This window comes from Xiphias gladius, chromosome 16 (genome assembly GCF_016859285.1).
Source record: "Xiphias gladius isolate SHS-SW01 ecotype Sanya breed wild chromosome 16, ASM1685928v1, whole genome shotgun sequence".
Taxonomy (NCBI): Eukaryota; Metazoa; Chordata; class Actinopteri; order Istiophoriformes; family Xiphiidae; genus Xiphias; species Xiphias gladius.
Window position 1 is genome coordinate 22,812,551 of NC_053415.1, and position 17,501 is coordinate 22,830,051.

General features: G+C 43.2%; 1 protein-coding gene across 3 annotated transcripts in view; it reads left to right on the forward strand.

Annotated features, from left to right (window-relative positions):
* Window positions 1-16,611, forward strand: part of LOC120801420 (mitogen-activated protein kinase kinase kinase kinase 4-like) — a 99,517-nt gene extending 82,906 nt beyond the window's left edge. For all 3 annotated transcript variants that reach the window (XM_040148407.1, XM_040148408.1, XM_040148409.1), the window contains 14 exons: window positions 625-785; window positions 1,014-1,111; window positions 2,021-2,199; window positions 2,481-2,598; window positions 3,193-3,543; window positions 4,737-4,851; window positions 6,182-6,349; window positions 7,032-7,175; window positions 9,628-9,762; window positions 11,349-11,449; window positions 11,806-11,955; window positions 12,194-12,353; window positions 12,756-12,895; window positions 13,936-16,611. In XM_040148407.1, the coding sequence (XP_040004341.1) occupies window positions 625-785; window positions 1,014-1,111; window positions 2,021-2,199; window positions 2,481-2,598; window positions 3,193-3,543; window positions 4,737-4,851; window positions 6,182-6,349; window positions 7,032-7,175; window positions 9,628-9,762; window positions 11,349-11,449; window positions 11,806-11,955; window positions 12,194-12,353; window positions 12,756-12,895; window positions 13,936-14,019 (2,104 nt within the window). In that variant the 3' untranslated portion in view covers window positions 14,020-16,611. The remainder of the gene's footprint in view (window positions 1-624; window positions 786-1,013; window positions 1,112-2,020; window positions 2,200-2,480; window positions 2,599-3,192; window positions 3,544-4,736; window positions 4,852-6,181; window positions 6,350-7,031; window positions 7,176-9,627; window positions 9,763-11,348; window positions 11,450-11,805; window positions 11,956-12,193; window positions 12,354-12,755; window positions 12,896-13,935) is intronic.
* The last annotated feature ends 890 nt before the right edge of the window (window positions 16,612-17,501 follow it).

Consider the following 17,501-nt stretch of genomic DNA (forward strand, 5'->3'; position numbering starts at 1 on the left):
AGCTTAATTAGCATTTTTGTACTCCTCATAATGGACTTAAAATATAATCTAATGGCCATTTCAGAGAAATAATTAACAAAAAAAGTTTTTTCTTTTTTGATGTTTAAAAAGAATGAACATTTTTAAGTTTAATACCAAACCACATTATAGTCTGTCTTTCCCACTGTGGCTTAGACTAGCTTAGTATGAGAGTGTGATGTGTAGACTTCACGTCTCTCTCTCCGTATTCATCAGCCTGTAAAGGCATCATAGCATTGTATTTTCAGCTTGTGTTTTTCTCAAAACAAAAAAGGTGGGGAATTTGCACAGATTCGTTTGGAATGCGAAAAACTGGTTTGAAAAATCGATCATGCAAAGATTCTGGTGAAAATAACAGTTTCGCCATTTACTGTTTTCTGATCGGCAGCTCTGCTCTTGAGCAGACACAACAGGAAAATTGGAATTGAATTTTAAGACATTTGATATCGGCCCAAAGTATTAGCTATTAGCATCTCGATTTTAAAATTACAAGTTTCTGTGTCAGAATTTCAAAAAAAAAAAAAAGTACCTACCAGTTAAACATTACTGTCTCTACAATGGCTTCATCTCTGACTGTCTTGACTCCGGTGTCTGTTGGCTCCACAGTGCAGCGGAGCCTCGGCTGCTGTGGGAGCGAGTGGAGAAACTGGTTCCCAGACCAACCAGTAACAGCGGCAGCGGAGGCTCCAGTTCCTCCAGCAGCTCCAGTAACTCCAGCTCTCAGCCCAGTTCTCACTGCGGCTCTGGAGAGAGGTTCAGGGCCCGCTGTGAGTCCACACACACTTTGACAAATCAGCACTGACAAAACATGCAGGAGGTGGACGATAGAACTAAAACACCACCTGAAAACACAGTTGTGCTGAAGTAAATACCACTTTCACAAAGGCGCCACACAAACTCGCAGGAGAACACACACGTACATTTGAATTTGCCAATTTTCTCCAACAACATCGTTTTTTAGAATAAACTGACCGTTTCACCTCCACCTCCTTCAGCCTCTTCCAAATCGGAGGGCTCGCCCCTCCAACGGCCAGAGAATGCTGGGAAAAAACCAGAGGAGAGGAGGGACTTGGTCAGGCCGAACAGACCAGCGGTGAGAGTTGACTCAAAGCTGACCGGCCAGCACTGTAGCTCGCTAGCTGGGATAGATCTAGATCAAGAAGTGTGTGTGTGTGTGTGTGTGTGTGCGTGTGTGTGTGTGTGTGTGTGTGTGTGTGTGTGTGTGTGTGTGTGGCGATAGTTCCATGATAGTTCCATAGTTACAAATTGTGCCGCTTTGGCTTTGTTTGAAAGCTGGAAGGTGAGTCTTGATTTGATGTGGCCTGATGGAGATTTTTCTCCTTGGGTTTTTTTTTTTTTTTTCTTCTTGTGTGTGTATGTCTGTGCGTGTGTCAGAGAGAGTAATATTAAACCCGATCATTTGGATTGTGTCATGTGATCTGCTCGCCATCCAATGGTGTGATGTGATAAGACGTGAAATGGTTGTTTTATCCTTGGACTGATCACTGGCTGAACGGTATCGCTTGCTTTTTCTCCACCGATCTCTCTCTCTGGCTCGGCAGCAGCCAATTTTAACTCATGCCTTCTCTAACCTCAGTAAAGAATTTACATTTTCTTCTCTACTGTTATAATTTTTCATCTCTTGCAGCTCTGATAATTGTCTCATTGTTAGAATTAATCCACTAACCGTACCTACAGTAGCTTGAAGAGCATCAGCTGTACGACAGTCATCCCTTTCCTCGCTCCATCTTTTGGCTTCGCTGCTCTCCCGTTGGCTTCACATTGGCTGGTGTACCTCCGTAACCACTCTTCCTCTCCAGCAGCTTTTTGTTTCCTGCTTCACTTTTTTCAAAGAGGATTAACTGAATACCTTGTATGATGTCTTAGCTAACAGTTGACTAAGTGAATGGACAAAATTCCAACAGAGGGAGAAAAATAGAAATCATTCAGATAAAAATTGGCCTTTGACCCGGTGCTTTACCTTTCATCTCCTGACTTTTAGGACCTGACGGCTCTGGCCAAGGAGCTGCGTGCAGTGGATGACGTTCGCCCCCCAAATAAAGTGACGGATTATTCATCCTCCAGTGACGAATCAGACACCACCGATGAGGATGACGACGAAGAGGTGGACCAGGAGGCAGGTGAAGAGTCGACCTCTGGCCCGGAGGACTCCAGAGCTGTGTATGTGCTCAAGTTTAACTTCTGATCTCACACAGGTTTTGTATTGACACTGTAACATGGGCCAGTCATTGACAGTAGTATGCGTCGGTTGAGGGTCTGGATAAGGTCAGAGTCCTCTTAAACAGAACCGCATGTTGATTTACACCAAACCTTAAAATAGGGAATATAGAGACTGTCTTTTTCCTTATGTTCTTCCAGTACGGAAAACTATGTAGTTATTTTCCCAATGGTAGCCAAAACGCAATGTGTTTGTGCTGAAGAGCTCCTCTCCTGTCCTGCAGTTCTTCCAGGCTGAGCAATGGAGAGACAGAGTCAGTGAAAACCATGATCGTCCACGACGAAGGCGAGAGCGATGCAGGCTCAACGCCCTGCAAAGACAGCACTCTGATCGTCAGACAGGTACAGGCGGAAAAGAAAAAACGAAACCAAAACAAAACACGAAAATCACACAAACACACTGCCCACTCACCACTTACTTTGAGTTGTTCTGTTTTTGTGTATTTTTGTTCATTCGTGCCTCAAGTACCCCCATTTTGTTTGTACATTGTGTTGATCTTGTTCTGTTCTTGCATCCTCTGTAGCCGCTGGAGAGTAGCTAAGCTTAGCGTAGGCTGGGTACAAACCCTCACAGACTTTAATTATGCACACATCAAGACTGCTAGCTAATTCAACTATGGGGATTTATTACATTATCAAACATTTATTCAGGTTCGTTACATTTTCAATCCATTTGGCACGTTTAGATTTTGAAGCTGCTTCATCAGGTATCGCACGCAGTTTGTGCCAATACACACTACAAAGGGTAGTTTTTCTAGAATCAATAATCAATAAACACCACAAAATGAAGTAATTGACCACTAACAAAAGTTTTCTTTCCACCTGTAGAATAGCTACTGTGGTGCACCCTTTGCTCTAGCTAACACCTTCCCTTCCCCTGAACTCATCAGGAACACATCTAGACCCAAAGTCGTCTACCCCTCTTTCTACTTCCAGAGTGCAGGTGACAAGAGAAAGCATCCGGGCCCGGGCCCGGGCCAAGCCCAGACCCCTGGCCTGCTTGCAGGCTTTGCCCCAAGCCCCGGCTCGGTGTCGGGCCCGGGTCTCGGCCACCACACCCCAAGCCCCCACCATCATCATCATCACCACCACCACCATCACCCCACACAGCACACGGACAGGAACGGCTTTGCGAGCCGCATCCACCACCTCCCAGACCTGATCCAGCAGAGCCACCATTCCTCCCCCTCCTCCTCTGCATCCAACTCCCCTTCCTCCTCCAGCCTTGCCAGCCCCTCCTCCATGTCCCCCCAGAGTCCCCTGGACAAGCTCGGCATCCTCACAGAGGTATGTCCCCCAGACCCGACACGGAGACCTGCTCAGGGGTGCCATTTCTTGTGTAACATTGAGCAGGAGAAGCAACATGAGGTCAGAGTCATCATAACCTGCCATAACTGGGAACACAGAGTAGAAATCAGTTCAGCCGATTCATTAGTAGACCAATATTGTTATTTAAAAAGAAGCTAAGTTCTGCTGATACTGCTGTTCTTTCCACACTTCTGACCGGCCATGATGATAATCTCCTCCTGCTCCTCTCCTGCATCTAGTTTTATGTCCTGGATTTGGTAGGGCGCCCTCTGCTGACCGCCATTGGCACTGGTGATCTGTCTCTAGCTCTACATTGCCCCCTCACCATTTTTTGATTATTATTTTTTTTTTTCTATGTACTGACTACTACTGTAGCTTTCTTCAGAGACATGATGGTGTTGGTGAAGGGCTGCATTTTGGGGCTTGTTCGGAAATACAGCAGAACGACAAAACAGACTTTCGTTTTTTGCCCCTGTGAACATCATGTGACGTTTAATGTTGATAGGTTTAAATATTTTGGATTAAAATACAAAAAATATAAAACTTAACTTCAGGGGAAAGATTGACAGCTGCACTCCCATTTTCTTTCGGTGAGTTTTGAACGTATGATCACAACAGGCCTGTTAGCTCTGGTTAAGAGCTTTTTTTGCTAAAGTGTCCCATGAGGCTAGTTTTACAAACATTTTCCCCCAAACATCTAAATCTCATTTCATTCTTTGATGTTGCCTATTTTCAGCAAACGCATCATATTCTCACATTCCCCAGACAATAGATCATAGCGAACAGGGCAGTTAGGAACGTAACGGCAAGTATATTTCCCATGGAAATAATCAAGTTTTGTTTCCCATTTTGTTTTGTTTTTTTAGTTAGCAGCACTCCATATGTTTTTACCCTCCACCAATGTTTTTTCCTTTATCCTCAGTATTTATAATTTTACCCCCTGATTGAATGTCCATTGTATTTGCATGCAACACATACAGAAATACTTCAGTTTGCTTGCTTGTTTGACTACATTGTCTTGTTAATTGTTTACATTAATCTTTATCTGTAAGCATCTGATGCTATATATATACATTATATATATATAATGTATGTATGTTTTTGATCTTTCAAAACGACGTTCACAGTTGTGACATTCTTTCACCACTAAATCTTATTATATCTGTCTGTAGAGCCAGTCTAGTAGCAACATGCAGAAACACAAGTCTTCTTCCTCCTTCACTCCGTTCATCGACCCACGCCTCCTCCAAGTCTCTCCATCCACCGGCAGTGCCCTCAACAATGTTGGTATGTCCCTTCCTACAGCGGCTACTGGGAAAAAACCCAGACACCAAAGGGTTCACAACCAGAAGGAGTTTTAGGTACTTTTTTGTAACTTCTAATGCCAGGCCTCCACAGACATTTCCCTCAACAGTTGCAGGAACTGGAGGAACTAAAATTTCATGAGCTGCGAAGTTCAGAAACTTAAAAAGTTCCTCAGGCGTGTTGAGCTGCTTTAAATTTGCACATCAGGCTCAGGAACATTAAGTTTTGGAAAATCCGAAGCGGGGCAGCTAGGGTTGACAAAAATAACAGTATTTCCTTTTTTTATCTACGCTTTTTGTGGTTATAATTCAGTTTTTTTATCATATACTGTAATATACAAAACGTTTAAGATTCTCATTAACCTTGTGTCTGACCAATCAGCAGTGTTTATTGTTGCCAACTCCACCACGTTCGATTGAAGCATTAAATCAGACTTTTGAGCTTGGTCCTCTGAACCCAAATCAAAAACAGGTTCCTCTGGAGGGAACAGCGGTAAAGATCGAGTGAGAGAAAAGTTCAAACCCGGACCGAAAGCGACTGGTTAACGTGGACTCGCTGAGTTCCCGGAGCTCATTAGCTGCCACAGTTTACAAACAAAGCTTTCTTATCACAGCAGTCCTCCTGTTCCCATCATCCCTCGGAGCCCTCAGGACTGCGGTATGCTAAGTCATTACCTCACCTGATGCAGCTGGTGACCAGCAACTGACCTCCGTGGCTTACGAGATTGTTCAGTCTGCATTTAATCACTGATTTGATGAGTTCAGATTTTCCTACAGATGTCCGAAGTCCAGATGGCGATTTGAGACAGGTAGAGACAAGCAGTGGCCCACTTTTCTGACACAGACACCGTGAAATAATATGTTGCAACGGCTGCAGAGGCGTTCCGAGGATGCACAGTCTGTTATGTATCCCAGTTTATCTAACACCTAACAAGAGAAACTTTCATCGTATCGGTCGCTGTGTTGTCCTGACCTACGACCACTGCTATAACATGAAGGAAGGTTTGATGGACAATTGTCTCTAAACTTTACATCAGGTCACGTATATATACATATATATATATATATATATATATATATATATTTTTAGATTTGAGTAAATCAGTTCCTCCAGATCCCACCCTAAATCATCTTTCCCAGCCCTCAATTTTAGACTATTTTATGACAATCAATCCTGTACTAATGATTAACAAAAGCAAATGAAGGAGCTCCACCCACCTTTCTAATGCTGACCATTTGACTGACCCCCACCCTGCCTGGTAAATTCCACATCCTACACCATCCCACCTAAGCCCTTCACTCTGACATTTTAGGCTACGCCAACGACGCCCGGCTGGCGGAGGCGCTGAGGGCCGACCCATCTCGGAAGGGCTCCGTGGTCAACGTTAACCCGGTCAACACTCGCCCTCAGAGCGACACGCCAGAGATCCGCAAATACAAGAAGAGGTTCAACTCTGAGATCCTGTGTGCTGCACTCTGGGGTGAGAAGGAAGACGTCCTCATTTTGGCAGTTGCACGTCAGTAAATGGTTGGCCTGTCACCATGAGCAGATGATAAAAACATCTCAACGTGATTACTGTCGGTCTGTGCATTGCTCTGGGAGACACGGGGTCGGAACTTGAGCTGTCTGGAGGACGAGTGAGGGACAGGGATCAATGGGTCTAATGGGAGACATGGTTTTAATTTTGAGAAACACAACAGCAATAATAGCAACACCGCAGCTGTTAAATTTAGGCCGCCTGTCAAATCAACCACAGTCTTATTGGTTTAACAGTTAAAAAGAGTCAGGTTTTTTTTTAGGTTTAGTGGTGTGTGTGTGTGTATGTGTGTGGGGGTGTGCGTGTATGTATGGATGTGTATGGATGTGCGTGTGTTTATGGATGTGTGTGTATGCATGTACATATAACATTCCTAAATTAGGACCTTTTTTGTGTGCCAGTGCTGAAGGAATTTGTAACAATCCATTCATCCAAAAACGTGTCTGTTTTTCTAGAAATTGTAGCTATAAAAGTCCTCACCACCTGGTGACAGCAAAACCCTGATAAAGCTACATACCGTACTCAATCTGTCTGACCAGACTGCACAGTGTATTTCCAGCTGTGGTCATAGCTGTTGGTGTTCTTCTAAATGTGTGTGTGTGTGTGTGTGTGTGTGTGTGTGTAGGAGTGAACCTGTTGGTGGGAACGGAGAGCGGTCTGATGCTGTTGGATCGAAGCGGTCAGGGGAAAGTTTATCCTCTGATCAACCGACGACGCTTCCAGCAGATGGACGTCCTGGAGGGTCTCAACGTTCTGGTTACTATATCAGGTACACACACACACACACACACACACACTCAGGCACAAGGGCATGCCCACACATTTTTAAAGATGGTTTAATTACACAAAGAAGTGTGGGAATGGTGACTGAGATGCAATGAAACAAACATGTAGCCACACTCAGGTCGTAAGTGTACAGACACGGTTACAATGAAAATACACACCGATAGAATCATGCATGCAGATGCTTGTGCACAAAAACCAGTACAAACACACAGACCCACACCAACAGAGCTGAATCTAAATAATGCAGCTTGAGTTCATAATGAGACTTGAAGAGTTTCACTTCTGTTTATCCTGCTGTGTCAGCTCATAGAATGTGTGTGTAGTGTGCATGTGAGTGTGTTTGGCCTGGTCTACGTCTCTTCTGACTTGCACCTGTACGTGCTCACACACACACACACACACACCTGCAAACATGCACTAAAGCCTGATAAAACCTACACACTCTGAGAAAAATTGTGTGTCTGTGTCTGAGGTTGAACAAATATTTTTGTAGCCACACTCAGCTGAGTTCCAAGACTTCTCAGATTGAAAGTGCATCCACATTCTTACTTCTCCTCTTTCTCAATTTCACCCACTGACAGAGGCAGTCATAAGTGTCACAACAGATATTTTGAGCTAAACGGATATTGAGTACATCTCTGCTTGTTGAGACCACGTCACGTGTGTGCACAATATGTATAACTGACACACACTTGAGCTTTCCATGATGGAAGGAAATGCCACAGAGAAACATGCGTCGATTTCCTCTCCAGAAATTTGTTTGCGTTACTGACATGTAAAAATATGCGTCACGGAAAGTTGTATCACTCCAATGTTTTAGTGGCTGAGAAATCATTTTTTAAGACCACAGGTTAACCACAGCCTAGCCTGTTAAACATTTCTCATAACAGTAGTGGAAATGGTTGGCAGGGAGGCAAGAGTGGGCTGCGTCTGTAATAAACAGGTGCACAAAATGCCAACGAATGAAGTCATGAATGAGGTGCTCTTTTTATGGTCCCGTCCGCATGAACTTTCCTGATTTGACCATGCAATTCATCGTTGTCAAAAGACTTTATCTACAGCATCGACTGATAAAGCTGGAGCGCTTGGGTCTTGAACGTGTCTTGTCCAGATGCCTTTTTAGCTTCAGTTGCACGTATTCACAGACAGATAACTGAGCGCTGGCACTGAGCATGTCTGTCTTTTATCCTTTGTGCATTAAAATTCGAAAAGCAAAGTTAATTTTACAGTATTTCATTATTTCAGAAAAATTACTTGGCCGTACAGTACGCTTCTCATGAATATACGTGTATTTTCTTCCTAAATAGGCCATGCTAGGATATATTATTGAACATAAAAGCCATATATTATACATATATAAAGGTGGTTCGGTCCCGGGCCCCTTCCTGTCCTCCGCATGTCGAAGTGTCCCTGGGCAAGATATACAGTATGTTTGATTGTGTGTGTGAATGTGATGTATGAATGTATGGGGTGAATGGGTGAATGTGGCATGCAGTGTAAGAGCGCTTTGAGTGGTCGATGAGACTAAAAAAAAAAACGCTATATGAGTTGAGTCCATTTAACATATGCTGAGTAACTGCTGGTTCAAGCACTGGCACCCTTTTCACCTTTTTTTCACTTAGAGGATATTCACCTTTAAAAAAAAAAAACAACAGTTGTGTAGAAAAGTAAAGTCTTTCATTGGCTGGTGTGCGTAGGCCAGGAGCTCAGGTAATTCCTAATTGACTGTACCACTGACTGAAAAGGATTACTTTATTTGTATAGTATAAAATTAAAGAAGAGCTCACTATCAGCCAACTAATTATAGGACGCTTCTCATATCAACCTGCAGCTACACAAAGCAAAACTGTCTTTATTTTTATTGTTCTTTGGAACAAGGGGACTGCTGGTCACATATCGTTCCTCTCCATGTTATTTTGTCACAACTTGACCACACTCACAAAATCACCAACCTTCAGAAATGTTCCGAAAACACTGAGAAAAAATCCCACTACAAGGTCTTCTAAGATGTGACAATTATTGGTTCCCGGATTGATCATTGCAGCATTAAAGATGAGAAGTCAATCGTTCAGACGTGTGTCAGATTAAAAGCTAAAAATCATCATCACTTGGCAGCCAATAAGGACATTATTAATGGCTTTCACGGTTCCAAAACCCCTGCAACACCGCGAGACCAACGCGTTTCAACTTGAAGCTTTCATCGGGATCTGCACAGACTGGCACTATGCAGATTAGGATGTAGAATTCACAAATGCAAAGCTGGCAGCGTTAATAGTAAATGCAGGATTTAGGAGAGAATTTGGCTTTATTTGTGAGTTTTAGAGAAAAACAAACAGCGAATAGTACATCAAAGTCATTATTTGTGCCTCTTGTTGCGTAGAAGTTGGTGTAGAAAATAGACTTGTCCTGATCTGACCTTTCTCCATCGACGGTAGGTAAGAAGAACAAACTCCGCGTGTACTACCTGTCCTGGCTGAGGAACAAGATTCTGCACAATGACCCCGAGGTGGAGAAGAAGCAGGGTTGGACCACTGTTGGAGACCTGGAGGGCTGCGTCCACTACAAAGTTGGTAGGTCACATTCTCACAGCTGCCACTATTAAATAGCAATACTAGGGATTTCACCACATTTATGTCCAGAAATGTAGCAAATGGCCTGCCGAATGGGTAAATTGGATGAAGGTCTGAGACTAAGTATTGTTGTTGCTTTGTTGCGAGTCATCCCATCCGGACTTTCTTCCCATGTTTTCTGTCTTTCTGCCGTTACCTGAAATCTGTTAAGAGTGTGTCTAAATATCATTGTTGGTCGATCAATAATTCATCCGATTTGGTTTTGTGTTTAGAATGTGTCAGCTTTTTAAGCGCAAAAAAACCCCCCAACTATCTCCGTTTTGTCCATGTTTCCCATTAGAAGTGAACCCAGCCACATCTGGACTCAAACAGGGGAGTCCATGTTTACATACTCAGTTTAAGATTCAGAATGACTGTCTGTGTACAAGAGAATGTCCTTGATAAATAATGGAAGGAAAGCCCTTGGTTAAGTAATAATGCGGTAAGGACATCCGATCAGACATGTAACTACACTGTCCTGTCTAAAATTCAGAATGTCCTTGGTGATGGTAGAGCACTGAGCAAAGACAGGCACTTCCTGTTGGAAACCCCTCTCCACGGTTCAGAGCTGTCGGTCATGACATCCACTTCCTGTCAAGGAGTTTTATGTATTTATTTATTATTGGTCAGATTTCAGTTTTTTTGGAATAACAGCTCGCAGAGACTGAACCCACGCTAGCGGAAAAGTCAAAGATGAAAAAAAAACCCAGCATTTGTGGAGAACAAACTGTCCTACATGTAACTCTGCACAATTTTCTCTGTTTGAATTTTAATGAACACTTAAATCAACAAACTGTGTTGATTTAAATCAACGAACTATGTTTATTTAAGTGGAGGTGAATAGTTATCTTGTACAGATATTTGTTCGAGGAGCAGCGTACGGACCTTGTCAACACCAAACATACATTCATAAAATTCTAAATGGCTTTTAAATGAACCCAAACGTCTCACTTTTACGGTGTACAGTAAATACGTTAATTCATACCCTAGAACAAGATATTGCCATGCACAAGCCAGAATTTTAAGATAAGATCATATGACAACTAGGGCTAATTACTTTTTATCCAAATGCAAGCATTCTGTAGTTGGGGAGTTTATTGTGTCTTTAATGACTTGGAGGGACTGGCAGTTTTTTTGCATTTTTCTGTCAACTGAATATTGCAGCAGGAAAGAAAATTGCCTAATCATACACGGGGGTTTACATCGATTTTACTGCTTTTAAAAAGGGAGAAAAAAAAAAAAAGTATGCTCAGTTACCGGAAGAGATGAGCCTCATTGATATTGTGTCAGACCAAGACATCTATTGTCTGACAGCAACCGTGTCTCTAACATCATACATCTGATCTGCCAGTCTAATGATTCTACCCGTCAGATGAGAGCGAAGCTTAAACTGATGGTGGATAACATATCAAAGTGGCTGGAAGAGTCAACAGCCGGGGAAACACCGACCCACGTTTAAGTCTGCAGCCGATGCCGGTTTCCCGCCCTCATGCTGATTATGCTCTTTCGTGTTGGTCTAATGTCTTGTTTTGATGTTTGGTCCCCAGTGAAATATGAGAGGATCAAATTCTTGGTTCTGGCCCTGAAGAACTCAGTGGAGGTCTACGCCTGGGCACCCAAGCCCTACCACAAGTTCATGGCCTTCAAGGTGAGTAAACTGACTAGCTTAGCTTGTTAGTTGATGCATGTGCGTACTTGGTTCGGTGAATTGGAACTTAAGTGTCTTTGTATTTACACTTGATTTATGTATTTTTATCGCTGTATAATTATTCAGAATGCAGGCTGATGCCAAGGTTTAAAACAGATTAGAAATTAACTTCTTAGAACGTTGTGTTATGTATGTGTGGTTTTAACTACGAATTCACTGAAAATTGCTTGTACAGCTTGATATCAGTATTGATTATCTTTGCCCTGGCAAATATTTACTGATCTGATGCTGACTGAACTGGATGGGGGGGGGGGGGCAAAAAACCAAAAAAACAATCTTGTTTTTCTGACCTTCAGTCTTTTGGTGACTTGGTGCACAAACCCCTGCTGGTTGACCTGACCGTGGAGGAAGGTCAGAGGCTAAAGGTCATCTACGGCTCATGCTCAGGCTTCCACGCCGTGGATGTCGACTCCGGGGCTGTCTACGACATCTACCTGCCCACACACGTAAGGACAAACAAACAGAATATCTCGCTTGCATATTCACCAGTGGGTTAAGGGATATTTCAGCTCTTTACCAGGGTTTCAGGGTTATGGGGAGAATTTCTGTTTCTCAGACTGAAATTGTAGTTTTCACTTTTGCTGCTTCCCTGGGCCCCGAGTTAGGATCTGATTCGGCTGCGAGTTTGAGTTTCCTCTTATTGGTCGTAATTCAACGCCATGTCGGCGTTGTGTCTCTCCGCAGATCCAAACCAGTATCCAGTCTCACGCCATCATCATCCTGCCCAACACCGATGGCATCGAGCTGCTGGTGTGCTACGAGGACGAGGGTGTTTACGTTAACACCTACGGACGCATCACCAAGGACGTGGTGCTGCAGTGGGGGGAGATGCCCACCTCAGTGGGTGAGTCACAGGGGCAGAGCGACACAAACACGCCCAGAAGTTTTTCTTCGTGCATTTCTGTAGATCAGCGGCCCCCAACCTTTTTACCTCACAGCTCCCTAAACTGAAGTGATGTCTACGTGTCTGTTTCTTCACGTCTGACAGATTTTTTTTCAGGCCTTAAATGGGTAAATTTAACTAACATTTCAAACTAACGTTTCTTTTTTTTTCTGACCTGAATGATCCCTCAGACCTCCAGGTTTGGAACCGCTGATCTGGATAAACATACATAACATAAATACAGACAAGCACAAACACACAGACAATTTATTGAGTTCTTAAAGCCTTGTGTGTCTTTAATTATACTGTGTTTAAAGATATCGGTATTTTTGTTTTTTTTCCTTTTTAAATACCTCTCTGCAGCGTACATTCGTTCAAACCAGATCATGGGTTGGGGGGAGAAGGCCATAGAGATCCGCTCAGTGGAGACCGGCCATCTGGATGGTGTCTTCATGCACAAGAGAGCCCAGAGACTCAAGTTCCTCTGTGAAAGAAATGACAAGGTCAGACCTCCACGTCTCTTATCAGTACATGCTATCAATGACATCCAGCTGTTGGCCTGCCAGATCAAAAGGAACAGCATCAGATGCCGGCGAAGTAACAAACATTTTTAAAAAAACGCACAGCACGGCAGTTAAACATTTAAACCGTCCAATATTGCAAGCAGAGTGTTGTTTTTCGTTTTCTATCCCTTGACTCTGCCGTCAGACATCACTGCGGGGAATTTGAGAGGACACAGAGGAGACTGTTCTCATATCCCCGTGGTCCTCCAAAGCCGCTTTCAGTTTGCTCAGCCTCTGTTGGTTCAGCTGTGGAAGTACCTTCAAAACTGCTCTAGTTTCTCTTCTCTTCTCTTCTCAACTTTGCTGACCTGTTGGGACTGATGAGAAGTAAAGAATTACGAATAAAAACTGCATCTACTCTCTGCGGTTCCTTAGCTCTGCTTTTACAGAAAATGATGTAAGCTATTGAGGACTGTAAATTATGAGAATGAGATTTGTTTCCAGAAACCTTTTTAAAGATTCCCCTTCTTAAGTCAGTTGGTTGACTAATCAATTGATTGGCTTTATTCGGATGAGGAATTTTCAGTCAATGTAAAAATAAAAAGCACTACAGTAAAACTTAAACGGTGCCTGTGCATGGCTGCATTCACTTATTAGGCCCAGTAACACTGGAGAAATGGTATGACAGATTTTTCATATTAAATTTACCAATAAATCAGTTGTAGAAAATCCTGTGACCATTAATCCTCAAAAAGGACTGAACTAGGGTTGAAAGGTCTATGGAAATATGGAGATTTTTGAACCATTTCCCAAGTTATGACTCTTTCTCCAAATCCAGTTGTATTAGTCTAAAATAATATGAATGTTACCATCACACAGTCTCATTGAGATCCAAGACATTTTAGCTTTTTATATCAGTAGATGTGAAAAGTATTTAGGTTTTCTTGTGTTCAAATTCAAAGTGCAAATGAAAACAAGTGAGCGGAGAGTCTGATCAACCCTAGTGCTAAAACGTCCACCTGTCTGTGTCTCCTCTTCAGGTGTTCTTTGCCTCCGTTCGGTCCGGAGGTTCCAGCCAGGTCTACTTTATGACTCTGGGCCGAAGCAACCTGCTCAGCTGGTAGAGGTCCAACCCCTGACCCCCCCCTCCTCCTCCTCCTCCTCGTCCTCCTGCTCCTCCTCATCGTCCTCATTGTCCTCCAACCCCCCGCTAACACTGGATCTGAACCCCCCCCCACCCATGGACAACAAAAAGAGAACAAAAACAACCAACCAACCAGCCCTTTTGGAGCAGTCGACAACAATGGCTTCACCTTCCCTCTGGAGCCACAGCCTTGCTGCATCCAAGCTCCGGGGCTGCCTGCCGCACAGTGACAACCGTTCAGGCAGTCACCCGTCAACCCCACCCCCCCCCGAAATACCGGAAGTGACGGCTCGTGTACAAAATAAAATCGGTGATTAATTAATATATGAAAGGAAGTAGAAATAAATTAAATGTGAATTCAAGAAAAGGGGGCAAAGGACTTTTTGTCTCCCTCTCTCTTTTCTTGGTGCTCATCAGATTGCAATGGGATACATTTTGTACCTCTGCATCATTTCTGTGCTCCTGGGCTGGTCAGTAAGCTTGAGGTCTTCTACTAGTACTGCTGCCCCTATTACTACTACTACTACTGCTACTACCTGCTGCAGGTCTGCCTCTTCTAAGAGAGTTCCCCCTCTGCCCCGGGTCCTTGCCCTCCACCCTTGCTTGTGAGCATTTCATGGGGCCGGTGGGGTCGGAGTCTGTCGTTCTAATGCTACAGTAGCGTGTGTAAATGTACTTCTGTTTGGTCCGGTTACTGCTTACATGCTGGTTAGAGGTCGTGACTGTCAGCCAGGGGGGGGGGGTACACTGTAAAACCCTGGAGCTGGTGGGACTCATCACGGAGACAAGCAGGCGGGAGGGGCCCTAATATTTGAGGTTTTACTGTAAGTCTGATCGATGGGATTCGACAGGAGGGGGTGCGCGTCGTTGAAGTATTGTGTTGTTCGGAAAGGTGCTTTAAAAAAAGGGGACGATGGAGAAAGAGATGTTGAAGCAGATGGATTTCAGAATAGTATTTTTTGAATTATTACTATTATTCCTCGAAGATAAGTGTAACTATGTGGAGTTAAACATGTTCTTTACCTTGTTCTTTTTTAAGATTTATGCACATCCACCCACAGTCCACAGTTTGCTTGCTTGTACTCTGAGCCCACAGAGGTGCAAGGTGTGTTCGCCTAAGAAGAAAGTGATGTGGGCGTGGTCCAAAAACTAAACTAAACAAAGGTGTCTATGTACAATAAAAGTTAATTTAAGCTTCCGGATAGTGTCAGTGGTCGCGTTTTTCTCAAACCAGTCAAACGTGACCACCTAAACTCAACTCGGGTGGTGAGGTCAGCTAATGTCTCTCAACTCGAGAAACTTGAACTGCTGTGAATAGTCAAATAGTAGATGGGGGGGGTGAGAATGGAGCGATAAAGTAGAGAGGACAGTTCAGAAAGTGTGTGTGCGTGTGCGGCCAGAGAGTTCAGTGTCATGGACAAACTGGATTTGCATGGCAGAGAGGTAAACGTATGGTCGGCAGGCTTGATTCAGTAGAGCTTTTTCTGGAAGGCGGTTTTTCTATTTTCCGTTTCTTTATTTCAAATCATTTCATTTTTCATTTGTATCATCTGTATGAATGCAATGCACTAAGTGTCACGAATGTAGACAGACTTATTACTGTGTGGCGGTCTATGGCATGAGATGATGTTTTTGCTTTGTATCTTGTCACAAGTGATCAATCCTAGATGTTCAATTTCGAGTTAAGACGATTGGAAGCTGCAGCGGCCGAGCCTCTACGTCGGGTGTAGATATTTTGCTTTTGGGGGGAGGGAGGGGGGAATTCTGTATTTGTTTTGCAGCCTTTTTACACAGCTGTGAGAATCTGTGAGAAAGCAAATGCCTTGAGTGTGTCAGAGCTGAGGAGGGTGTCTTCTGGCATTCTGCGAGTCCGCTCGCATACGTCAGGCACTCTTTTCCGTCAGGCGAGGACCTAAACCTGATCAATTCAACACTCAGACTCTGGATTTCAGTGTTACTGTGACGAAACGTTACAAAACAGGCAAAATGGAGCAGAACTTCTCCTTACTCGGCTGTTTGTGAAGAAACTGAAGACGGAAACCCACTTTTTCGGGAAGGAATTGTTTTCTCTATTTTTCTGCTCTCCACTTCCTGCTCCAGCTGTTATTTAAGTTGTCTGTATATGTGAAAGACTGAACAGCAAACTTGCAGCATCAATCTCCTTCAGGCCAACTTGCTGGGCTGGAGTTTCCTCCGTTTCCGCGACTCTGAAAGATTGCACATCGTTCACTGAAAAAAGGGGGCAAGGGAGAGTTCAATTTGTGCTCTGACTTCATGTCCAAAAATGTCTTTGTCAGGTCACAAACAAGTTTACTTTGGTTGTGTTTTCCCCCTGACAATAACAGCTACACATGTGAGCAGTGTTTTGACGCTCCCTCCCCTTGTACAGAGAAGCCGTTTGGACCCCAGTGCTGTGTCGTCTGAGGTCTGTGTGTGCAGTAGTACCCAGTGTGTGTCTCTTATTGCATCAAGGCCTTGATGAGTGGCTGTATTGACTTCATGAAAAAAAAATTGTGGTTATTATTGATATTCTTAATGGGCTAAAAAAAAAAAAAAAGAAAAAAAAAAAAGAGTTTTAAGTCTATACCTAATGAGAAAAAGCAGTCGCTTGCTGATTCACATTGGAAAAAGTGCCAAGAGGGCAGAATATAAAACATGTAAACATATTGTTATGAAGACCACTATTTGGAAATTCTTTTTTTTTTTTTTTTTTTTTAAATCACTTGAAGCGTTGCGTATTAAGTTCTAGAGCTAGTCAAGAGGCTTAACTATAGTTTCCGTTGTTTCTGTAAGTCTACGTACACGTAAATATGCGACTGCGGTGGTTTACTATTATTCCGCTCACCTTAGGTGGAGAAAATGTTTACAGGGGCAATGTTTCGTTACACTAATGTGCATCACAGTATTTATGTTTAACGCATATGCGTCTTGGTTCTTTAATTCTTTGTTTTTGCTTTTTGAGCCCGGTTTTTATTGGATGTTTTAATTTTTTGGTCATGTCCCCCACCCCACTAAATCACCTACTTACAAAACAATAAAGAACACACGTGTTTTCATTTCAGGTATTCACATAGCGCTGCTTCAACGTGGAAACATCGCAGTAACGTTCCCTGCAGGGTTGGACGTGAGGCGACGTATTTTTCCTCTGCTGTTTCTGCCATGCTACTCTAACTTATGTCTCTCTGTGTATGACAGGACGTCATGTATTTTCCTGAAGGCTTTTTTCTTTGAATAAACTTTAAAAGTAATTTTAAAAGAAGAGTGTGTCCTTTGTCTTTGATAGGCCTCTGCTGCTGTTTGTAGCCAAAACACACACACAAACGTGTTGAAAGGAGACATGTTGTAACACCTGTTGGCTAACTGAACCACTTCTAACACAATCTTTAACACTTGGCAGTGTAACAAGCCATTTTAAAGTGGTTTGTTTTCACATAAACCCACAATCTGCACTCAGTTAAATAA